The sequence below is a fragment of the Haliotis rubra genome, unplaced genomic scaffold (genome assembly GCF_003918875.1).
Source record: "Haliotis rubra isolate DU_JTF1 unplaced genomic scaffold, ASM391887v1 Scf88, whole genome shotgun sequence".
Classification (NCBI taxonomy): Eukaryota; Metazoa; Mollusca; class Gastropoda; order Lepetellida; family Haliotidae; genus Haliotis; species Haliotis rubra.
Window position 1 is genome coordinate 1,928,955 of NW_025767612.1, and position 21,935 is coordinate 1,950,889.

General features: G+C 38.4%; 1 protein-coding gene across 9 annotated transcripts in view; it reads left to right on the plus strand.

The window, feature by feature from the left end:
* Window positions 1-21,935, plus strand: part of LOC124263350 (ralBP1-associated Eps domain-containing protein 1-like) — a 100,261-nt gene that overhangs the window by 8,675 nt on the left and 69,651 nt on the right. For all 9 annotated transcript variants that reach the window (XM_046697929.1, XM_046697931.1, XM_046697933.1 and 6 more), the window contains exon 2: window positions 17,502-17,625. In XM_046697929.1, coding sequence (XP_046553885.1) covers window positions 17,502-17,625 — 124 coding nt within the window. The remainder of the gene's footprint in view (window positions 1-17,501; window positions 17,626-21,935) is intronic.

A 21,935-nucleotide genomic window follows, 5' to 3' on the forward strand; every position in this document is an offset into this window, starting at 1 on the left:
AGATGTGCAGCTGTTTGCTGTGTTGAGTTGTCCAACATTTTCAGGTGATGATGAGAAGTATGTGATGTCTTGTATCTGAGTTCATGCAACATATTTGCTGGGTATGGCGTGTAACATTTATATAATCTACCCGTGAATATCTGGGTTAGAATTGATCTTCAGTAACCCTTGTGCATAGTAAGAGGCAACTAACGGGATCGGGTGGTCAGGCTCGCTGACTTGGTTGACAAATGTTATCGTTTCCCAATTGTGTAGATCGATGCTGATGATGATGATGCTGATCACTGGATTGTCTGGTCCAGGCTTGATTACTTACAGCCGCCATATATTATAGCTGGCAACATTGCTGAGTGCGGCGTAAAACTAAACCCACTCTCTCATGTATATAATCATGATAATGTATCACTCATCTTCCTGTTACTGCTGGGATAGGAATAAGAGGGAAGTGCTCACAAGGCTATTTTAAGCTTCTCATATGAAAATAGTTTGAAAGATATTATGGTAAAATTGACTTTAAATATATTTGAAAGGAACTGAGAGAATCAAATGTTGACCCCAATTTGACCCTTGGTGTAAGACAAACAATAGACCGACCTGATGTAAGTATAGGGATACACACTACACACTACACACTACACACTACACACGTGGCACACTACACACTACACACTACACACACACACTACACACACACATTACACACACACACACTACACACTACACACTCACACTACACACGTGGCACACCATTATTAAACACACAGAACAAGTGACAGGACAATATTATTATTGTTCCAATGAAATTATTTCAATGACACATCAATAAAAGTACCTTTCACATTGAAAGAAAATATTACTATGATTAAGATAGTTGTAAAATGAATGAGAGTTTGCCACGGCTTGTGTGCTTGCAATCTGGTGGTTCAGTCTGAAAGTGTTGATTCAAATCTTCGATTGGGACTAGAATCTGTACCATACAGAGAAAGTCAGGGCTCGACATTCACGCTATCCCACTGGCCCGGGTCTAGTAAAATGTTGACAGCACCAGTGCAACTTTGATAGGTGCTATCCCAACGGTCTAGTAGATATTTAAGGCTGTCAATAAGAGTCCCTTAGCAGGACCAGTAAGAATCTGTAAGGACCAGTGATTTTTAAAAGTTACTGGTCCTGTGGTCTTGTTCGTGAATTTGGGTGAATGTCAAGCCCTGAAAGTGTAATCCCAGATAACATGTTACATCTGACCACTTTCTAAGTGTATTGTGTAGTCATATGTTGAAAAATGTCAAGTCTAATTTCAGTTAGGGTATTTTACTTTAGCAGAGGCCCAGATAAGCTGCGTATCCGGTAGGGGTGTCGCTATACGCGAATGTATCGATGCATCGATACATTTTTACTAAGGATATGATATGCGATACATGCTTGCGTGTATCGATTCCTATTTTAAAACTTTATTGATTCAAATTTTTATGCTATATCCATCTCCTTCAAAGTCTTGATAGTAAAATTATACGAGACCGCTCCGATAAATAGATGTAGCTAGCTTTACTTAAGAAATAGGTTGGAAACTAACAGCTTTTGTGATTGGCTAGACTATTTTGATGGACCAATCAGCGAGCGCACATTGCCGTAAGGTAATGCTATGAAAAGGCGCGAAAATTATGTATCGCGATACGTATCGTATCATGACCTTAAAATCGTGATACGTATCGTATCGTGAGATTGGTGTATCGTGACACCCCTAGTATCCGGGTAAAATACGCATAGAATTACACATTGAAAAATAATTGTTGCGTACCAATTACGCATTTAAAATGTTAGATACGCAGAAAGTTTAAAACAAATGCGTACGGAATATATTTATAAAAATCGCTTGCGTAATGAAAATGACATCGATTGCTATCAAGTTGTCCTGTTAGTATAGGACAAGTGTTGTACTGTCAGTATAGGATGAGTGATTTTTTATGAAATCATTTTTCCATTATATTTAAGTTGGTTTTGATTACCGCCTCGTTTTCCATTGACTGCTAGTTTACAGTAACATCAGTAAAAATGTGTGAATTTAAATGGCTTCCGTATTTTACCCCATTCCATGTGCGTACAACTTCTGCTTACCACGTTCATGAGGGTCCATATAACCTTAGTATTGATTATATATATTTTACATAAAAACTGTAATTAAAATTACACAATGCTAGGTTATATTTCTTTGGGTTAAATAATAGTACTCTGTGTTATATTTTACTGACGACTGCGTCAGAATTCGTCCCGTTATATTATTGTGCATGTTTGAACTTAATCGCCGGGAAACATGTGCACAGCTGATTGCTATTTCCGCCTCAGATACACACGGTAATCTTAATCCCTGCAAATAATACAATGCCCAGCAAAAACAACTTAGAACTTAAAAGGTAAATAATCTTGTCTAGTGATGTTTAATTGCACATTTGAGGTCTCTACTGACAAAGTCGTCTTCTGTTGTTTGTTCAAGCGAAGTGATATGATGTTGTTTTCTTACCCCTGGAAAAAAGTTTGATGAAAGCGTAACCCATGGATAAGACGACCCCCTTCTACAGACTGCTTTTTTTGGTCCTCAAAATTCAGCTTATAGACGGTGATATACGGTAGGTATGACATAAGGCAGAACATACCTGCTTAGTAAACTTACTCAATGGCATATACTTAGGTGAGTAAAATGACTGAAATATGCACATATTTGAAAGCAGTGGGTAACAGAAAAAGAAATACCCACTCAACATTCATAATACCCACTCCAAAAAATACAGTGGGTACAGTACTCGCATGAGCTAAATCTTATCTGGAGCTCTGCTTTAGTATGCGATCATGGTGTTGTACCCATCTCTGACCACGGTGAGAGTCAAGTATGTTTATACTTACCAGTCAAGAACACCTTGAACACTTTAGACCTATTGAAAATATCAGGAAACAAACTTTCAGAGATTTACTCTTTGATAAAGAGACAGAAAAACATACTTCCCTAAACTCCTCATTATAACACTGCAGCATGGTACCATGGTGACATATGACATAGGTTGGTGTTGTTATAACGAGGCAGCATTCCGGCTGATGACAGAGGAAATACCGTAAGATAATAATCGCCGGAGGAATGATTGATTCACCACCATTTTGAAATTTGTTAAGTGATTGACTAAACACACTTTTGTCTATAACAGAATGCAATAATTGGAGCACTAATACTGGTCACTGTGCTGATAGCGATAGATAAATAGCAAGCAGTGGCGATATTTGTGTTGTCACTGAGTAAACAGTGAGCGGGAACTGAGACAATCTGTTGCACAACGTAATATTCTGAGCAGACGGAGGATCTATATTACATGTGATAGGACAGAAGGTGTTTCACAGCAGGAGACAATCAGGGAGGGATTTAGGTGAGGTTTCTTTGTTCATGTGACATGTTAGTTTGATAATTATCTCCATATCCTTGAATTTCGTCACTGAATGATAGTGTGTCAAATTGTGTCAAATTATGTCGGCAGAATTTAGACACTTGTCCTTAGTTTTGATGGTATTTTTGTTAGATAATTATCTGCATATCCTTGAGTGTAGTTGTCACTGAATGATAGTGTGTCAAATTGTGTCAAATTGTGTCAAATTATGACGGCAGAACTTGATCACCTCAGTCCTTTACTCAGCCTTGATGGTATTTTTGTTTTAACACCAGTCAGTCATATTTTAAGCTCTATGACAGCTGCCTATAAATAATCAATCTGACATTGATATTATCAGCAACAATTGCTATGTTTCCTACCACAAGCTTGTCTTCCTGGCTACCTGAGGCGATGGGGAAGCCTATTGGTTAAAGCGTTCGCTTGTCACACCGAAGACCTGGGTTCGATTCCCCACATGGGTACAATGTGTGAAGCCCATTTCTGGTGTCCCCACCATGATATTGCAGGAATATTGCTTAAAGCGGGGTAAATCTAAACTCACTCACTCACTCCTCGCTGCCTATTGTCTTTATGGTAGTAGAAGACCTGCCTAATGTTTGTTATTTCCACAATCTATATTACCTGATTGCAAATTTTGGTTTCAACTCTAAGAATAGTATAAGTTAAGAGGGACACAGCTTGACCTGAAACATTCACCAGCCTGGAGACTGAAACATATAGGGTACCCTACACAGCCTGAAATTTTACTTGCCCTGGGGATACCGTTGACATTAATCAGACTGACTTGGCTAATGGGATAGTGCAATTTGCATCCCAGAATTCAGGATGTATTATGAGGTTATCTCAGTAATAACACTTATTGAACATGAAGCATTTATTGGGTAACAACTGTGGCATAAAGTAGAATGGACGTGTGATCCGTAAACATATGAAAATGAGCTCAACCACCTTTTGAATCCAAGGACAAGATGATATAATGTGGTAATGATTATATAACATTATAATATTGTCGGGATGTGTTGAAATGATTAATGGTTATAAGAGGTGTATTCTGAAAGAGAATATGAGGGACCTATCTTGTCAACATCTGGTTATTGGTGTGTTTTATGTAATATGTTGCGTAGATTAGTGACAATTAAGTGGTAGGAAGTAGATGACAGTGTTACCATTCATTTTGCAGTGTCTGTAAATTGGTTTCTTAACTTAATCCTTGTATTTGTTTCTTGTTGTGCAGAAGTGCATCCCTTAGTTGTGCCAGAAACCTCTGATTTGGGAGTTATAAATTTATAATATTATCAAGATATGTTGAAAATGTTAATTGTTATAAAGTTATAGTATTTTCAAGATATGTTGAAAAGGTTAATTGTTATAAAGTTTTAGTATTTTCAAGATATGTTGAAAAGTTTAATTGTCATAAAGTTATAAGTCCCTAGTATGGTGGCCTAACTTCAGTTGTTGGCGATCTAGTTTTATATTGTGTTGTGATATTTATATGCTCCCTAACTATTTAAAAAAAAGAAGTGATGTACTAGTTGTTGTACTGTCCTTTGACGACAGGATTTTATAACCTTTAGATATATTTCATACTTTTTTATATTGCTGTATAAGGTTCTCTCGTCACGATATGGCTGAAATATTGCCGATGTGACGATAAATTTTAACTCACTCACTCATAAACTTATAAAGTTATAATATTGTCAAGATATGGTGAAAAGGTTAATTGTTATAAGAGGTGTATTCTGGAAGAGAATATGAATGACCTGTCTTGTCCAATGTCTGTCTTGTAACATGTCAGATATATTTTCAACAGACAAGAACATAATTGACATCTAGGTGGTAGGAAGTAGATGACAGTATTATCATTCATTTTGTAGTGTCTGTAAATTAGTATCTTGACTTAGTCCTCGTTTTTTGTTTGTTGTTGTTGTGCAGCGTTGCATCTCTGTTGTGCGGGGAAAAATGGGGGATTTTATTTGGGTTCATCTGGGTTATATTTTGTTGGTTAGTGAACACCATGTTTGTGGATTTCATCAAACTGGTTAATGTCGAAGACTTTCATCACTCTCAGCTTCGATCAACATGATAGTGACACACTGTTATTTTACTGAAATACTTTTCAGAGCCTGTTAAACCGAACCCACCCAATGACAGTCATGTGTGTTGGTATTGTAAACACAGCTTGTATTTTAATACAAACATGCAAAGCAATCTGACAACAAAGCTCAAAATGGTTTGCGAAAACTTTGACAAAAAATCCCGACTTACATAAAAGGTAAATAGATCCTAGCCCAATTTACAGTGAGAGGACGATCATTGTTGATATTAGATATCCTACATTTGTTCATAGCCACAGACTAAACACAAACTAGTTAAATGTCTGTTTTGTGCATTTGGCCAAGATTAAAGGTATGGTTACCGCAGGATATCAGCTATAGACTGCTGACTAATGGGTCTTTTATGACAGGCATTGTGTTACATAAAAGCTGGGTTGATTATATAGTGTGAATTTGTCTATGAATATTAACAAGGGACCTTGATGATGTAAGGCATGTTTGGTGAATCATACCTCTTATGTGGGGTTGGATGTTTTCCTCGACACATGTCAACTCAAGAAGGTCGATGTGTCTGTAAGTATTAGGTTCTAAACATGTGTTTAGTATTTGCTCAAGCCTCTTGTTTCAGGATAGGCATCTATTATCAATATTCGGTGAAGCCTGGGCGTGAGATCAGTTGAATCTCTGGGATATTGACTGATTGTTTTTCAAAACGATTTAGAGCATGAACACTCCATACATTTAGAGGAAGGTGACTTTCAGCTGAAATCTACTTTCAAAATGACCAGTTTAAAGTTCTGGTTTTCACACTATCCTTAAAATGATTCCGAATGACAACTGAGAAATGAGTGGGTGAGTATGGTTTTACACCGCTTTTAGCAATATTCCAACAATATCACAGCTGGGGACACCAGATATGGACTTCACACGTTATACCCATGTGGGAATTCGAACCCGGGTCTTCAGCGTGACGAGCAAACGCTTTAACCACTAGGCTACCCCACCACCCCAACTGAGAAAGGAAAGATAACTCTTCATTAATAAGCAGACGGTCCAGTTTAATTTTGGAACTAGCATTTTTAGCAGACGAAACCAAAAGTATATGTCAGCGTGAATTGATGAGAAACCTTTCATTTTTTATGGCACAGCCTTGCCAACTGTCCATAACATGAAAAATTCAGGCAGTAATCACAATAAAGGGTAGGGGGTCCTAGAGATTTGTTGCTATAGTATTTGTATCAAGAGTATCCTCCTTACTATCATGACGCTTGACATTACGGTTATGACAGGACCACATGGCATATGTAATTTTGAACACTACCAGGGATGTATATTTATAGTCATTCTGTCAGATACCAGTAAATTTCATTAAACTTGTGACATTTCCTTGTGGGCTACAACTTGAAACTAGGGGGCTTATGTTTTGGAGATCAGTTTTATGACTTAATGAAAATGTTAGTAAGTTTTTTATCCCCCCGCAACAACGAAGTTGAGGGGATATAGAACGAGTTCCGTCCGTCCGTTACACTTTGTCCGAAGCATATCTCCTAAACTATTGGTGATAGCTTAACCAAACTTGTTACACATGTCAACCATAATCCCTAGATGTGCCTTTTGGGGGTTAGACCCAGATGCGAATTTTATTTTTGGCGGTTTCCATGGAAACATGACTTAGGCTGTGACTATGAGGATGTCATCTTGTCCAGATTAGATCTTTCAAACTATACATGCTTAGTAAGCTTCATCAAACTTGGTACATATATCAAGCATGATCCCTAGATGTGCCTTTTGGGGTTGAGACCCAGATATGAATTTTATTTTTTGTGTGGTTTCCATGGAAACATGACTTAGGCTGTGGCTATGAGGATGTCATCTTGTCCGTAGCAGATCTCCTAACTTATACATGCTAGCTTCATCAAACTTGGTACACATATCAAGCATTATCCCTAGATGTGCCTTTTGGGGGTTAGACCTAGTATGAATTTTATTTTTTGTGGTTTCCATGGAAACATGACTTATGCTATGACTATGAGGATGTCATCTTGTCTGGAGAAGATCTTCCAAACTATACATGCTAGCTTCATCAAACTTGGTAGCAGATCTTAAAAACCTTTCAATATTCTCCTTCCACTTTGCTGTATACACTCCAAAACATTTGACATAATTATAACTAGTAGACATATTCATAAAGAGTATTTTGCCGTTGAGGGGGATATTGATGACTTTGTCTTCTTGTTAATCTTGCATTGCTACCCTCATGCTTTATGCTCAATGTATCCATTGTGTATTTGAGAGAGTCAATTATTTGTGGTCTTAACTTTTAGACTAAAAAATTGCTAAATAAAGGTGTTTAGGAAGATTGTGCTACAGGCTGTTGTAGTGTTGCACTATCAGAAGATTTTATATTTCAGACAGCTATTATGATTCACTTGTGAATTCTGTGAATCGAACCGTATCCCTTCATAAATTCAATTTGTTATTCATGATCACTGGTAAAAAATATTCATAATTTAAATATAACAAACAAAAATATTATCTTAAATTTTGGTGTTATTTATCAAAACAAAATATGTAAATTGGAATATGTCCAAGCCAAGCACTATTTATTTTGACAGTAATGTCGTCTCTGGTCATTGTTGTGATAAATAAACGAAGTGAATGTGGTCAAGACATGCCAAAGAATTTATTTGTTATTGTTTCACTTAATATAATGAATAATACATCGGCTGCTGACTTGTTTTTGTATTTGTATTCTTTACCCAATATTTGTGATATGTATTAGTGGTGTTCCGATGATCGAAAATATTCAAAAATGGATCAAAAGAAGGAAAAAACATAATTATCGATTGTAAAAAACATATTTTCGTTTAATCAGAATTTTGTTGTTTTAGTATAACACACTTGAATGAAGTAAACTAACGATTAAATTAGATAAATATTCACAAACAAACATGCACTCAACAGCATACAGCTATGCGCATTGTAAAATTTTAACCACTTTTATTGTTTAATTACAATTCCAGCATCTTTCTTGCATGCATTTATTGCATGACAGTATTAGTTTTGAAAAAACACACTTTGATTTGAAAAAACCCTGGGGAAATACCCTTAAAATTGGTGATTATTATACCCTCGCTACGAAGTAACGGGGGTATATAGCGTTCATTCTGTCCGTCCGTCCCTCCGTCCTGAAACTTTGTCCGGAGCATATCTCTTAAAGTTTACGTGCTAGGTTCACCAAACTTCACACACATAGTAATCATTACCCATTTATGTGCCTTTTGCTATTTTAAATTTTTTTCAGAATTTAGTTTTTTTGCTGTTTCCATGGAAACATGATTTAGGCTGCGACTATGAGGATGTCATCTTGTCTGGAGCAGATCTTCCAAACTATACATGCTAGCTTCATCAAACTTGGTACACATATCTCAAGCATGATCCCTAGATGTGCCTTTTGGGGTTTAGATCCAGATATGACTTGTATTTTTTGCTGTTTCCATGGAAACACGACTTAGTGCCAAATGTGTTAGATTATTTTGTCTAGAGCATATCTCTTAAAGGTTACATGCTAGGTTCACCAAACTTCACACACATGTTAATCATTACCCATTGATGTGCCTTTTGCTATTTTAAAGTTTTTTCAGAATTTAGTTTTTGCTGTTTCCATGGAAACCGACTTAGGCTGTGACTATGAGGATGTCATCTTGTCCGGAGCAGATCTTCCAAACTATACATGCTAGCTTCATCAACATTGGTACACATATCAAGCATGATCCCTAGATGTGCCTTTTGGGGTTTACATCCAGATATGAATTGTATTTTTTGCTGTTTCCATGGAAACATGACTTAGTGCCAAATGTGTTTGATTATTTTGTCCAGAGCATATCTCTTAAAGTTTACATGCTAGGTTCATGCTAGGTACATGCAAAATGTATTCACCAAACTTAATACACAAGTTAATCATGACCCACAGATATGTCATGTGCTAAAAATAGCAATCTTCATCTCACGTCCATTGTGTGCAACATGACACACTCAAGTTCAATTACATATCAGGTTTCCACGGAAAACACAAAAAAATCTAGTTTCCATAAATTATTACCGTCATCAGTACATGCCAAAACTATTATCTAACATTTATATAAAGTTTAGTAGAGTCAAAGAGAAAGTCTTGTGAGCTGCTGATCCTTGGGTCAGTCATTTCCATAGCGGGGGTATGTGAGCTTTGCTCACTTCTACACTTGTATTAAAAATGTATGTATTTCGATTATGATCGATAATCGATCACCACAAGTCCTCCGATAATTGAAAGTGGATTTGGTTTCCGATTCCCAACACTGATATGTATCATGTTTGGCTGTGTGTTCTTTGGCTTACTATTTGCTAAGCAATGTAACAGTTAGACATCATACCTCTGATACTTGATTGGTGTCTGGTGCATTGATCGCTTACACTACACACCACTGACTGATGGTGTTTTATGGGAAGGGATGGAAGTGGTCAAAAGTGTTCATAAATGTTTACTTTACTTTGAAACTCTATAACTTCCATGTTAGGTTATGACTGAAGTTGAGTCTGGAAGGTTTCTGTCCAAATAGGTCCAAGGAAAATCACACAGGGAAAATGTGAAGTGTCAGTCATCTTGATTCTATTAAAAATGTATATGTTTTATCTTCAAGTTCAGAACATATATTTATTACCTACAAGGGCGGAAATATAGGGGTTCATATTTTTCATAAGATGCCCTTGGGCAAAATTTCACTTTGTCATGGTGACGTGACGTCACTGAACAATGCTATGTCGTCACGTTTATTCTGTGACGTTGCATTCTACATATGCGACGGCAGGTAGCTAGTCTATGTTTGAAAGTAGATTTGGGTGTATTTTTCTCAATTTGACGACTTCAGTAAAAACAAATACAGTTCATAGCATATTTTGTTTTGACACTCATGCCCATATCGGTATACTTTGCTTGGGAAATACCAAAATTTGACACTCATGCCTGAGTAAACATATCGACATATCCCTCGCTCTATTCTTGGGAAATACCAAAATTTAAGCCCATTTCTGGTGTCGTGAATTGCTGGAATATTGACATAAAACCAAATCATCCTCTATTTACAGGTTTTGTCCTCTTTACTGTAGCCTCATATACAAAATACCTGGATTATACTAGTGGATTATTTGGTGGCCCATACTCAATGTAATGAGCTCCCTGATCCTGGAAATGAACCCAGCTAACCTCTGTTTTGTTGGTTGTTTAATGCCGCACTCAGCAATATTCCAGCTATATGGCAGTGATCAACAGCATGAGTATCAATCTACTCAGCAGTGATATGATGACATGTGGCAACCAAGCCAGCTAGCCTGACCACCTGAGCCAGCAACCAGCATGGGTTGCTCAAGACCAATTCTAACCGAGATCTTCACAGGTGTAACCAACCTCTCGAGTGAGTGAGCGACTAGGGTTTTATGCCACTTTTAGCAGTATTCCAGCAGTATCATGGTAAGACTCCAGCAGTGGGCTTTACACATTGTACCCATGTGGGGAATTGAAATGTGTCTTCATTCTGATGAGGGGCGGTGGGGTAGCCTAGTGGTTAAAGTGGTCGCTCGTCACGCCGAAGACTCGGGTTCAATTCCCCACGTGGGCACAATGTGTGAAGCCCATTTCTGGTGTTCCCCACCGTGATATTGCTGGAATATTGCTAAAAGCAGCGTAAAACATAATTCACTCACTTATTCTGACAAGCAAATGCTTTAAACACTATCCGTCCCCTTGCTCCAGAAGATGTAGGAGTGCTTGTATCATATTGTATCATAGTATTTAATCATGCATGGGGACAACATTGTTCTTCAGTTCAGCCAACTAGGTGTTTATGTCTGGTGCACATACATCCATACTCGACTGTCCATGACAGATATCCAGTCTATTATGAATAATACCCCTGCCCCAGTCATTATCACTGCTTTGTTTCATAACCCCACCACCTCTACTGCTCCTGTCAGTAAGCCAGTAAGGAATTCCTCTCATTCATTACAATAATTTGATGGGATGGCTATTTGTAGTGGCATGTTAATCAAATACAGCTGAAAACATACCTGTGGTAGCTAATGGATCCTGTGTAAATATCACATAGAATGGAAATAAGATACACTGGATACAGAGGTTGAGATAAACTATTTCTGATTTTTAATGAAATCAGCAAGAGTGTGAGGCTTGTGGCTTACCAAGGGAGATAACTGAGACCAATTTTGAACCAGTCATTTGGTTTTATACTGTCTACTTTGTGATGCACAATTAATTCTCAAATGCATTAATGGAATTCTAATAAAACTAGTCATGCTACAACCATCAACACATGGCAAAGGTATTGAATTAACTAGTACAGTTAGGATGGAATTTGGTTGGAATTGAGAAAAAAGCTTTCTTCTTTGTTCACAGGTCAGGGCAGTTCCCTGTTTGGTTACAGCTGACTAATGGGGATTGGTTGGTTACGTGTGACATGGCTGATTTATATATCATTGTATCCTGACAATTTAAACACTTGCTCATCCTGTCAACCCCTGGTTTGGCCAACAAAAGTACAGCTGTTAAGTGCCTCCAATGATGGTGCTGGAATAGTGCTGCCTGGATCGTAAAACAAATCCACCGTTACTTGATTCCACGACAATCAGTTGAAGACAGTCCCCGACATAAACATCAGTTAATAACCTGCTGTTCTGTTCAGAAGAAGGAGGTCAGACATAGACTCCAATTAAAGTGACACTAATGGTTTCCGCGTCAACCAAGTGAGGCATAGATTGTAGTTATAGGTGCGCAGTGTTTCTTGATTACCAAATGAGGCAGCAGATCCACTGATTACATGCCGTTATCTGTTCTTGATCATTCATGTAAGACTTGGTGTTCTGGAATATTATGGCAATTGGATGGCCTCCAGTCTTGTCTGCAGATTCCATGGCTTATATATACCTTGAATGTCATCAAATGTACTTGAACTGGATCCAGTGGAGGGTCACTGGGTCATGCTGTCATAGAACAGAGCTTTCGTTTGATTGCCTTAGTTGTGCAAAGAAATACGTGGAGAATCAACAGATTTCTAACTTTCAAAGTTTATTTCTTTTTTCTCTGCAAATTTGAATAATGACATATAGCTGTGTCAGTTTTATGTCTTCAATTGTTGTGAATTTCTTTTATGTTAAAAATATGGTTTATCAAATATGATTGATCCTGAAAAGAAAAGATGGTTGTATGATTAATGCATTCTTTTTCAGAAACATTCATGTCAATGATGCAGGGATTGGGATAGAGAACGTTGACAATGGGCCATTTTCAGGATTATTAGCCATTTTCTGAATGGTTAAAATGGGCCACTGCCCTTAGCGCATGTTAACCGAAGACCGTAAAACCTCAAGAAGCTATTGTCAGATCTATGTGAAGGCATGTAGGTCTGGAAATAACAAACCTTCGATTCCTCACATGGGTACAATTTGTGTGAAGCCCATTTCTGGTGTAGTCACACTGCTTCTAATGATATTGCTGGAATATTACTTTAGAAACCAAACTCACTAAACCCACTCGCCATTTTTATTCTAATGTGCTAAATGGCCCATGGCCCCTGCCTTTCCCAATCCCTGATGATATTTAGAAAAATATCTAGCGTTTCAAATGGAAATGTCTATGCAGCACAATTACAGAAACAAGGAAATATCATACGTGCAAATGGAAACTTTCCCTTATCAGAGGCCTAGGTAGCAAGTAACTCATTGATGTTAATGTAATGTGTAAAGAACAAAGACAGCCTTGAAGCTGGAGTAAAACCTCAAGCTATTGTCAGATCTATGTGGAGGCATGTAGGTCTGGAAATAACAAACATATGTCAAAACATCTAAAACCACAATAAATTAAATTTGATTGTTATTTCATTCAAAACTTCACCTGTGAAGATTTTAAAAGTGGTGAGTACTGAGATAATGTATGATCATCTCATTGCGTACATTGATGATCATCACTGGATTATCTCGTCCAGACTAATTTATGCAAACCACCATCATGAATATTACAAACAATAATGCAAAATGTCTGATTGTGAATGATTTTACATGTATGCAGACTTTATAGTAAAGTATAAACTTTGTATGAAATTTAACAAATGCACACAAGACCATGCCGGACCAAAGTCAATTGGAAATATTTAAATGTTTTAAAATAAAACTGATCTAATTTATTGTGGTTTATCCCAACAGAACACAAACTACCATCCTGAAACAATTGGTCAGACTCTTTTCATTCATTCATAGCCACTGACTGACCGATAGAGATTTACATAGACTGCAGCTGGCTGGCCCATGCTAATGTTGCACACTGCTGTCACTGTGTTTAAACCAGACAATGTTCATGTCCACTTTCTGCTTCTAAACACTGGCCGCATGGTTTTTAGCTTGTTATTTGTTTCTTCAACCTAAGGTCAAAGTATAAGCTGGGTGTGTTGTGTTGCCTTGAGAGGACAAGTCAGGATGTTGTGACATTCCTAATGGATGGGAGGAAATGAGCTCGGGGCAGCATGACCTATGGTCACTGAATTTCTCAAGTTTTTGTTTGCATGGTCTCGTGGTCTGACGGTATCATTGTGTTATAAACAGTGATAGTAAGGTGAATATCAGAGCATTAACATGTCAAGGGAACGTCTCTTGTCTCTTAGCATGATATCAGTAGTTTTTGTAGATCAAGGGTTGTGTATTATTAACATCGTAGTTGTCGCTGTATCTTAGCATGATATCACAGCATTGACAAATCATGAGGCCGGTGTTATTAACATGGTACTTGTTGCTGTATCTTAGCAGGACATCACAGCCCTGGCAGATGAACATTTGTGTATTATAAGCATGGTACTTGTTGCTGTATCTTAGCAGGACATCACAGCCCTGGCAGATGAACATTTGTGTATTATAACATGGTTCTTCTTGCTGTATCTTAGCAGGACATCACAGCCCTTGCAGATCAAGGGTTGTGTATTATTAACATGGTACTTGATGCTGAATCTTAACGAAGATCACAACCATAGCAGATCATGGGTTGTTTGATATAAACATGGTATTAGTCGAATTCAGCTTCTTTTTTTCATCCACCTGTGGGATTCCGGGTAAAAATACAGGTCCCAAGCATTTTGTGCTTGTCGTAAGAGGTGACTTAAAATGGATTGTGTTTCTTCCTGTCGGTCACTGACGATTAGAATGAATAATTGTGAGGGGAACGTCTATAATCAACCTCAGGAATGGGAATATGGTTGAAGTTGTCTGTGCTTACTCCAAGGATTTTGGATCTCATTAATCGTTCGTCTGTTGGGATTCCGTTCTTGAGCTGGTCCCAGCAACCAATGCTTCATGTACAAGGTGACAAATGGAACGGCAGACATGGTTGATGGTGTGTCATTGTATCCCAATGAAATAGTTGCTGTTGACGTTATTCACTGGTTGTTAGAATGAGCCTTCAGTAACCCATGCTTGTCGTAAGAGGCGACTAACGGGATCTGGTGGCCAGGCTCACTGGCTTGGTTGACACATGCCATCGGTTCCCACTTGCGCAGATCGATGCTCATGTTGTTGATCACTGGATTGTCTGGTCCAGACTCGATTATTTACAGACTGCCGCCATATAGCTGCAAAATTGCTGAGTGCGGCGTAAAACTAAACTCACTCACTCACTCACTCACCTTTAGGCAGACATTATTACATGCAATCTGTTGTCATATGGCTGAGTATGAGAGTGCTGAATTTAAAAGCAAATTTTGTCTTGGATCTGAATTTGTGCTGGTGCGCTCACAGATGAACCGTCTTCATGTATGCTTTTTCTTAGATGATGTAAGCTGATGGGGCATTTTTGGAAACTAATGGTAGTATTAGCTGTACCAAAAAGCAGTGTCAGAAATTGCAAGCTGGTTCTGGGTGAGGGAATAGCATTGCAATCAGGGGATCATCTTGATCATTATCGGTCAATATTATCATTATGATACAATTTTTCTTATTTTCTAAACACTGCCATAGTTTGGGGTAAAAAAAATGTGAATTTTAGGGAAATTTTAGCATTTTGATGTTGCAATGAAGGTGGAGAAACTGATCGTGGATGTGTGTATCACATCATGATTGAGGTGAGTGAGTTGTTGATTGAAGCCTGCAGACGAAGTAGATGCTAAGTGTAGTTTTATGACCACGTTTGTGTGTCAGGCTTGCGTCAGGCTGGTTCATAGGGGAAGAATTGGTTGAAGGGCACCAGTCTAGGAATGTGAAGAATATAGTCCACTGGTAGTTATGGGGAATGAAACATTAGCATAGCTCTCTAGAGATTTGAACCAGACAGATGTACTGGCTTCAGATGGGAGCATCGATGCTTGGCAGGAATTGGCCATTGGCTTTAGGCCGAACAAATGCATAAAAGAGTGCAAAGGGCAGATGATTTCTGATTCTACATCGTAACACCAAGAAGTGCAGCCCTGTCAGATCAAGGGGTTGTGTTTTATTAACAGGGTAGTAAAGACTAAGTTATCACAGTAGACTGTTAATGTGGTCTGGTATTGACAGAAATCTCAACTTGGCAAGTCTGGTTTGAGCAGATTCCAAAGTAGCCACGTTTCCCAGTCATCCTGTTGTTGTTTAACGCTGCACTCAGCAATATTCCCGCTATATGGTGGCAGTCTGTAAATTATCGTGTCTGGGCCTAGATTTTCGAAGCTCTCTTAGAGCTAAGATAGCCAAAAGTTAATGTTAATGTATGGCACTTTACGACTATCTTAGCTAAAGAGAGCTTCAAAATCGAGCCCAGGACCAGACAATCCAGTGATAACATCGTGAGCATCGATCTGTGCAATTGGGATCACGATGACGGATCTTCACTGGTTTTCAGGAGAGAATACGTTCAACATACTTTCTGAATGGGGGTTAGATTTACTGACGCTCTCGACAGCATTGAACATTGCTTTTTATGTCATTCCCTGGATTAACAGGCTAATTTCATACAGCTGACAAATCGCTGAGTGGGCTTTTAAACAACAATCGAATGTTGTTACGCTACAGTGGTCAGTGCCTGGTCAGGGTGTAGGATTTGTGTGTATCAGATGTGATTCTCAGCATGAATGACAGAGGATGCTTGAAGGATGAGGCAAGCTAGGACATAAAGAGGTGCCAACTCATACAATTTTATCGTATTCATTACGAAAAAGCAACACAAAATACACGCGACAACTGTAGCAGTAAAAATATACGAATTTTTAAAAAAATACATGAAATTAAATTATCAAATAGTATATGTACCATACACAATAAATTGCAACCATTTTTTATTCAGTATCAAGCTATATGTGGATATTTACGACTGATTTTGGTGAGTACGATGTTGATAACAAGTTCTTAGAAATACATCTATCGATTCTTTATTAAATATGAAAATTCTTTGGAAAGGTTAATACTAATTTTGGCCAAAAAATACTACTTTTTTGCTTCAGTTTTTGGCCAAAATACTAATTGGGTTAAATTAGGGTTGGCATCTCTGGACATATGTCATGTGTATGATACAACCAGGATGCTGTATATGTCAATGTGGAAATTTGTCAGTCTTTGATAGTAAACCATGAGAGATTATTGAAATATCATACTGCTTGTAGGTAATGTTTGGGATTGAAAATTTAAATATGACATCTCATAGTGCTTTTGTTTTTTCAGCTAGAACAATTCAGTGTTCACAATTATGGATACAAAGTCAAAGATTTATAGGGTCCTTAGACTTAAATACGAAAGCAGAAAACCTCAAGGAACACAATCAAGCACATACACTATCCCTGTAATTTTGAATGCTGCTCAGAAAGATGAAATTAGGGGTATGGCAAGGTTCACTTGACTCCCCTTTCCTTTCCTTTACTACAGGAGACTGATGCATCACTGAAGAAGAACAAGAGCTGACACAGAAGTTGGGCAAGTTTTAATGATTCTTTTAAGTTTTTCTCACAGCACACCCTGCCTGTTTCAGATAACAGAGCTGTGTGGAGCCAAGCGTCTCGGACATTTTGGTCGCAGTCAGTTCTACATTGCCCTGAAGTTGATAGCAGCGGGCCAGGCAGGTCTTCCTGTCAAACTCGACAGTTTAAACTCAGGTAGGTGATGCTGTCTGGTAGCTTAGCATACACTCCTGTGTGTTGGGAGGAGATGAATATTTCATTGTGACTGTCTTTGTAAATATATGAAATACATTTTTAGCTAGGATTCTGCTGAGCCACTGTGTGCTGGACTGTCACTGTTAGCATGGTTCATATGTGAAATAAGGCATAAGCTCCATTGTTGCTGGGGTGAAGAGTGACTTGGTCACTGTGTGTTAAATGTCTAATACAGATTTAACTAACCTGTGAAGATCTGGATTATTGAATTATCTTCAAGCAATTGGTCTTCAGCAAGCTATGCTTGTCATAAAAGCATTGTATCCCAGTTATTGTAGATTGACGGATCACTGGGGTGGTCATTTACAGACCATTGACTTTGTTGACACATGTATGTCATTGTATCCCAGTTAGGTGACTGTAGATTGATGCTCATGCTGTTGATCACTGGGTTGCATCGTCCAGACTCGATTATTTACAGACCACTGCCATATAGCTGGAATATTGATAGGTGACTAGGGTCTGAGGTGTGTGCAGTGAGTGCTGCTGTTAAACAACAACTGTCTTGACAGTCACTCTGTCACTTTGGAGGGGAACTGTTAATATGTCCAATACGGTATTAGGTTAGGGTCTGAGGTTCACTGTTAATATGAATCTGACTGTCACTGTTAATATGTCCAATAATGTATGGAGGTGTATTAGGTGACTAGGTCTGATGGGTGGTTGTGTGGACTGTGACTGTCACTGTTAATATGTCCAATACGGTATTAGGTCTGAGGTTGTGTGGAGGTTGTGTGGATGACTGTCACTGTTAATATGTCCAATACGATTATTAGGTCTGAGGTCTGAGGTTGTGTGGAGTGACTGTCACTGTTAATATATGTCACTGTTAATATGTAGGTCTGAGGTTGTGTGGAGTGACTGTCACTGTGTATGTTACAATATGGGTCAATCACGGTATTAGGTCTGAGGTTGAGGTTTATTGGAGTGACTGTCACTGTTAATATGTCCAATACAGTACGCATTATCTAGGTGACTGGAGGTCTGAGGTTAGGTTGATTGGAGTGACTGTCACTGTTAATATGACTGTCCAATGTCCAATACTGCATTGAAAGTGACTAGGTCTGAGGTGATGGAGTAGGTGACTAGGTCTGAGGTTGTGTGGAGTGAGGTCTGTCACTGTTAATATGTCCAATACGTCCAATATTGTGGGTCTGAGGTTGTGTGGAGTGACTGTCACTGTTAATATGTCAATAGGATGTATTAGGTCTGAGGACTGTCACTGTTAATATGTCCAATCACGGCATTAGCTCTGAGGTTGTGTGGAGTGACTGTCACTGTTAATATGTCCAATATGGTATTAGGTCTGAGGTTGTGTGGAGTGACTGTCACTGTCCAATACGGTCTGAGGTTGTGTGGAGTGACTGTCACTGTTAATATGTCCAATATGGTATTAGGTGACTAGGTCTGAGGTTGTGTGGAGTGACTGTCACTGTTAATATGTCCAATACGGTATTAGCTCTGTCCTCGTGCTGGCCATAACTCTGTCATTGCCACAGCGACTCTAAGAGGATTGTGGTCTGGGCAATACAGAAATGATTACCTCCATCCACAAGGGACATTAAGTCAAGAGGGTTAGGTTTTACTCATGCCCTTTAGGGAGCTGAATTTGAACAGACATTGGACTTGGTTATTGTGAGAAATTGCCTCCCTAGTTGTAGGTGACTGCCAGTGATGCCTGGAATAACATCTGTAATGATTATTGGAAAATATTATCCCGGCTAGAGTATTTTAATATGATGTCAAAAGATATGATTGAGAAGTGTAAGTGTTGGGAGATTTAGAGATTTGTACCAGTTTGACCTGTTTGGTTTGACTGTATTATAGGAGGATTGAGTATTGATGGGGTAACACTTGTGAATTGCCATGGCAAGTATAATTAAGACGTCAAGCCATGGAGTCATGTCCGTTCTTATTGTCACTGGCACCAATATATGTCATGCATGTAGCCCATAATTACTGTACTGATAAGATAATCAGATTATGGCTTGGAGAGTTCGCAACACAATTGAATTATGTTCCAGAAAAACTGACAACTTTGGAAGGAAAACAGAATCTATGGTAACAGGAGAGGGTGATGAGGGTGGGGGTTGTATCCTCTGGTGAAGATTACCCTTTTGTTAGCATGGGAACTGTTAGTTATATTTTTGTGTTATTTATTTTGTCTTTATCAGTTCATGAAGAATTATTTTTAAGCAGACTGTCACAGACTACACTATGTTAAGACCAGAACAATGTTCATTTTGTACATTATTGTTATTACATACTCTGGTAACCATGGTTACCTAAGGAATATAGCACTTATGAACAAATAACACTTGTTTATGAGTATACTTAAATGTCTGTAAATCAGTACTAATATAGCAGCAGACATCAAGGTTCTCCTTGGTTTGTAACAGCATTTACTGAAAATAGGAATGAGAGTCTTGTAGAAAATGTATATTAATTAGAAAGAGGAACCGGCATTGGGAACAGGAATGTATCAACAGCTATCTCCCATGCTGAGTGAAGGAGGACACCAGAGTGTTAGACACAATAGCAACAGTGAGCTGCTTCCTACTGGGATACAGGGACTGGTATGCTGACATCTCGGGGGAAGCTTCATCCTTGTCACAGATTTGGGTTAAGCTGGATGTGATGTACGGAGGTGTGATGTACTTTATCAAGTGGGGATTTAAGCTGGACACCTGGGACTACCAGTTTTACCGTTATGTCTCATACAGTTAACATAAGCCGTATAGTCTCAGACCAGTAATATTCTGGAAGGACTAGTCACGTGTCCACTTTCACCGTTATGTCTCATATAGTTAACATAAGCCGTATAGTCTCAGACCAGTAATATTCTGGAAGGACTAGTCACGTGTCCACTTTCACTGTTATGTCTCATATAGTTAACATAAGCCGTATAGTCTCAGACCAGTAATATTCTGGAAGGACTAGTTACGTTTCCACTTTCACCGCTATGTCTCATATAGTTAACATAAACCATATAGTCTCAGACCAGTATTATTCTGGAAGGACCAGTATGTCCACTTTCACCGTTATGTCTCATATAGTTAACATAAGCCGTATAGTCTCAGACCAGTAATATTCTGGAAGGACTAGTCACGTGTCCACTTTCACCGTTATGTCTCATATAGTTAACATAAGCCGTATAGTCTCAGACCAGTAATATTCTGGAAGGACTAGTCACGTGTCCACTTTCACCGTTATGTCTCATACAGTTAACATAAGCCGTATAGTCTCAGACCAGTAATATTCTGGAAGGACTAGTTACATGTCATTGTCAACTATCACCTTCACTATTAGATAGTTCTGTGGCAGATCTTGTGTGCAGGTAATTGCACATAATTTCTAACCACACTGTGTGATACAATCATGTGTTCAGCTTGATAATGTAATGGTTTGGTTTTGTATTGTTGCTGGTTTATTTCAACAGTTCTTACACAAATAGTGGTAGTGCTAAGCTGATTTAAACTAAGGACCTAGTCCTTTCCCCAGAGTAAAGTCTGCTGGGTGAGTAACAGCCGTCTGTGCCAACTATTGTCAAGTTTACTAGCCTGAACTGGGTAGTTGGGCATGATTTTCAGTAAATATTGGTCTTGGTTTATTGACTAGCAGAAGCCAATCTTACCACTAGACCATGAGAAAATTTACTAGACAGACAGTAATGGCTTTATGGATGTTATATGGAGCCATCTTCAAGATCAGCCAGCTTTAATTCATGCAGGAAGTCAATGTGAAAACAACTGCTCCCTTATGGCATAATGCAGCCATTCTGTGCCGAAGCTAAGTGTAATGACCATGGGCTTTTCAGCATTCTCTCCCCACAGAAGATACTTGTCATATCTTCCTATGAACCTCTGTTCTAATACGGCCATATTTCCCAGTTCTCGCTGTTGATTGTTGTTGAGTTGTTGAGTTGGGTTTTTGCGTGACATCGGCATTATTCCAGCCATATAGTGACGAGAACAAGTTGGCATTAATAAACATTGTAAGTACATACTCGGAATGAGTTTTATTTAAAAACATATATTCATTACATTGTCATTTAAAAGCAGAAAAAGTCATAGCACCAAATTTAAAGGTAGGCAATTTGTTAGTGACATTTCACAGTTACAATTTATGATAGTCACATTTCACAGTTACAATTTGTGATAGTCACATTACACAGTTACAGTTTATGATACAGATCAACTTCCCCAGGTAGTTCACTATCAGATGATACCAGCGGAGAACAGATCTTTTAG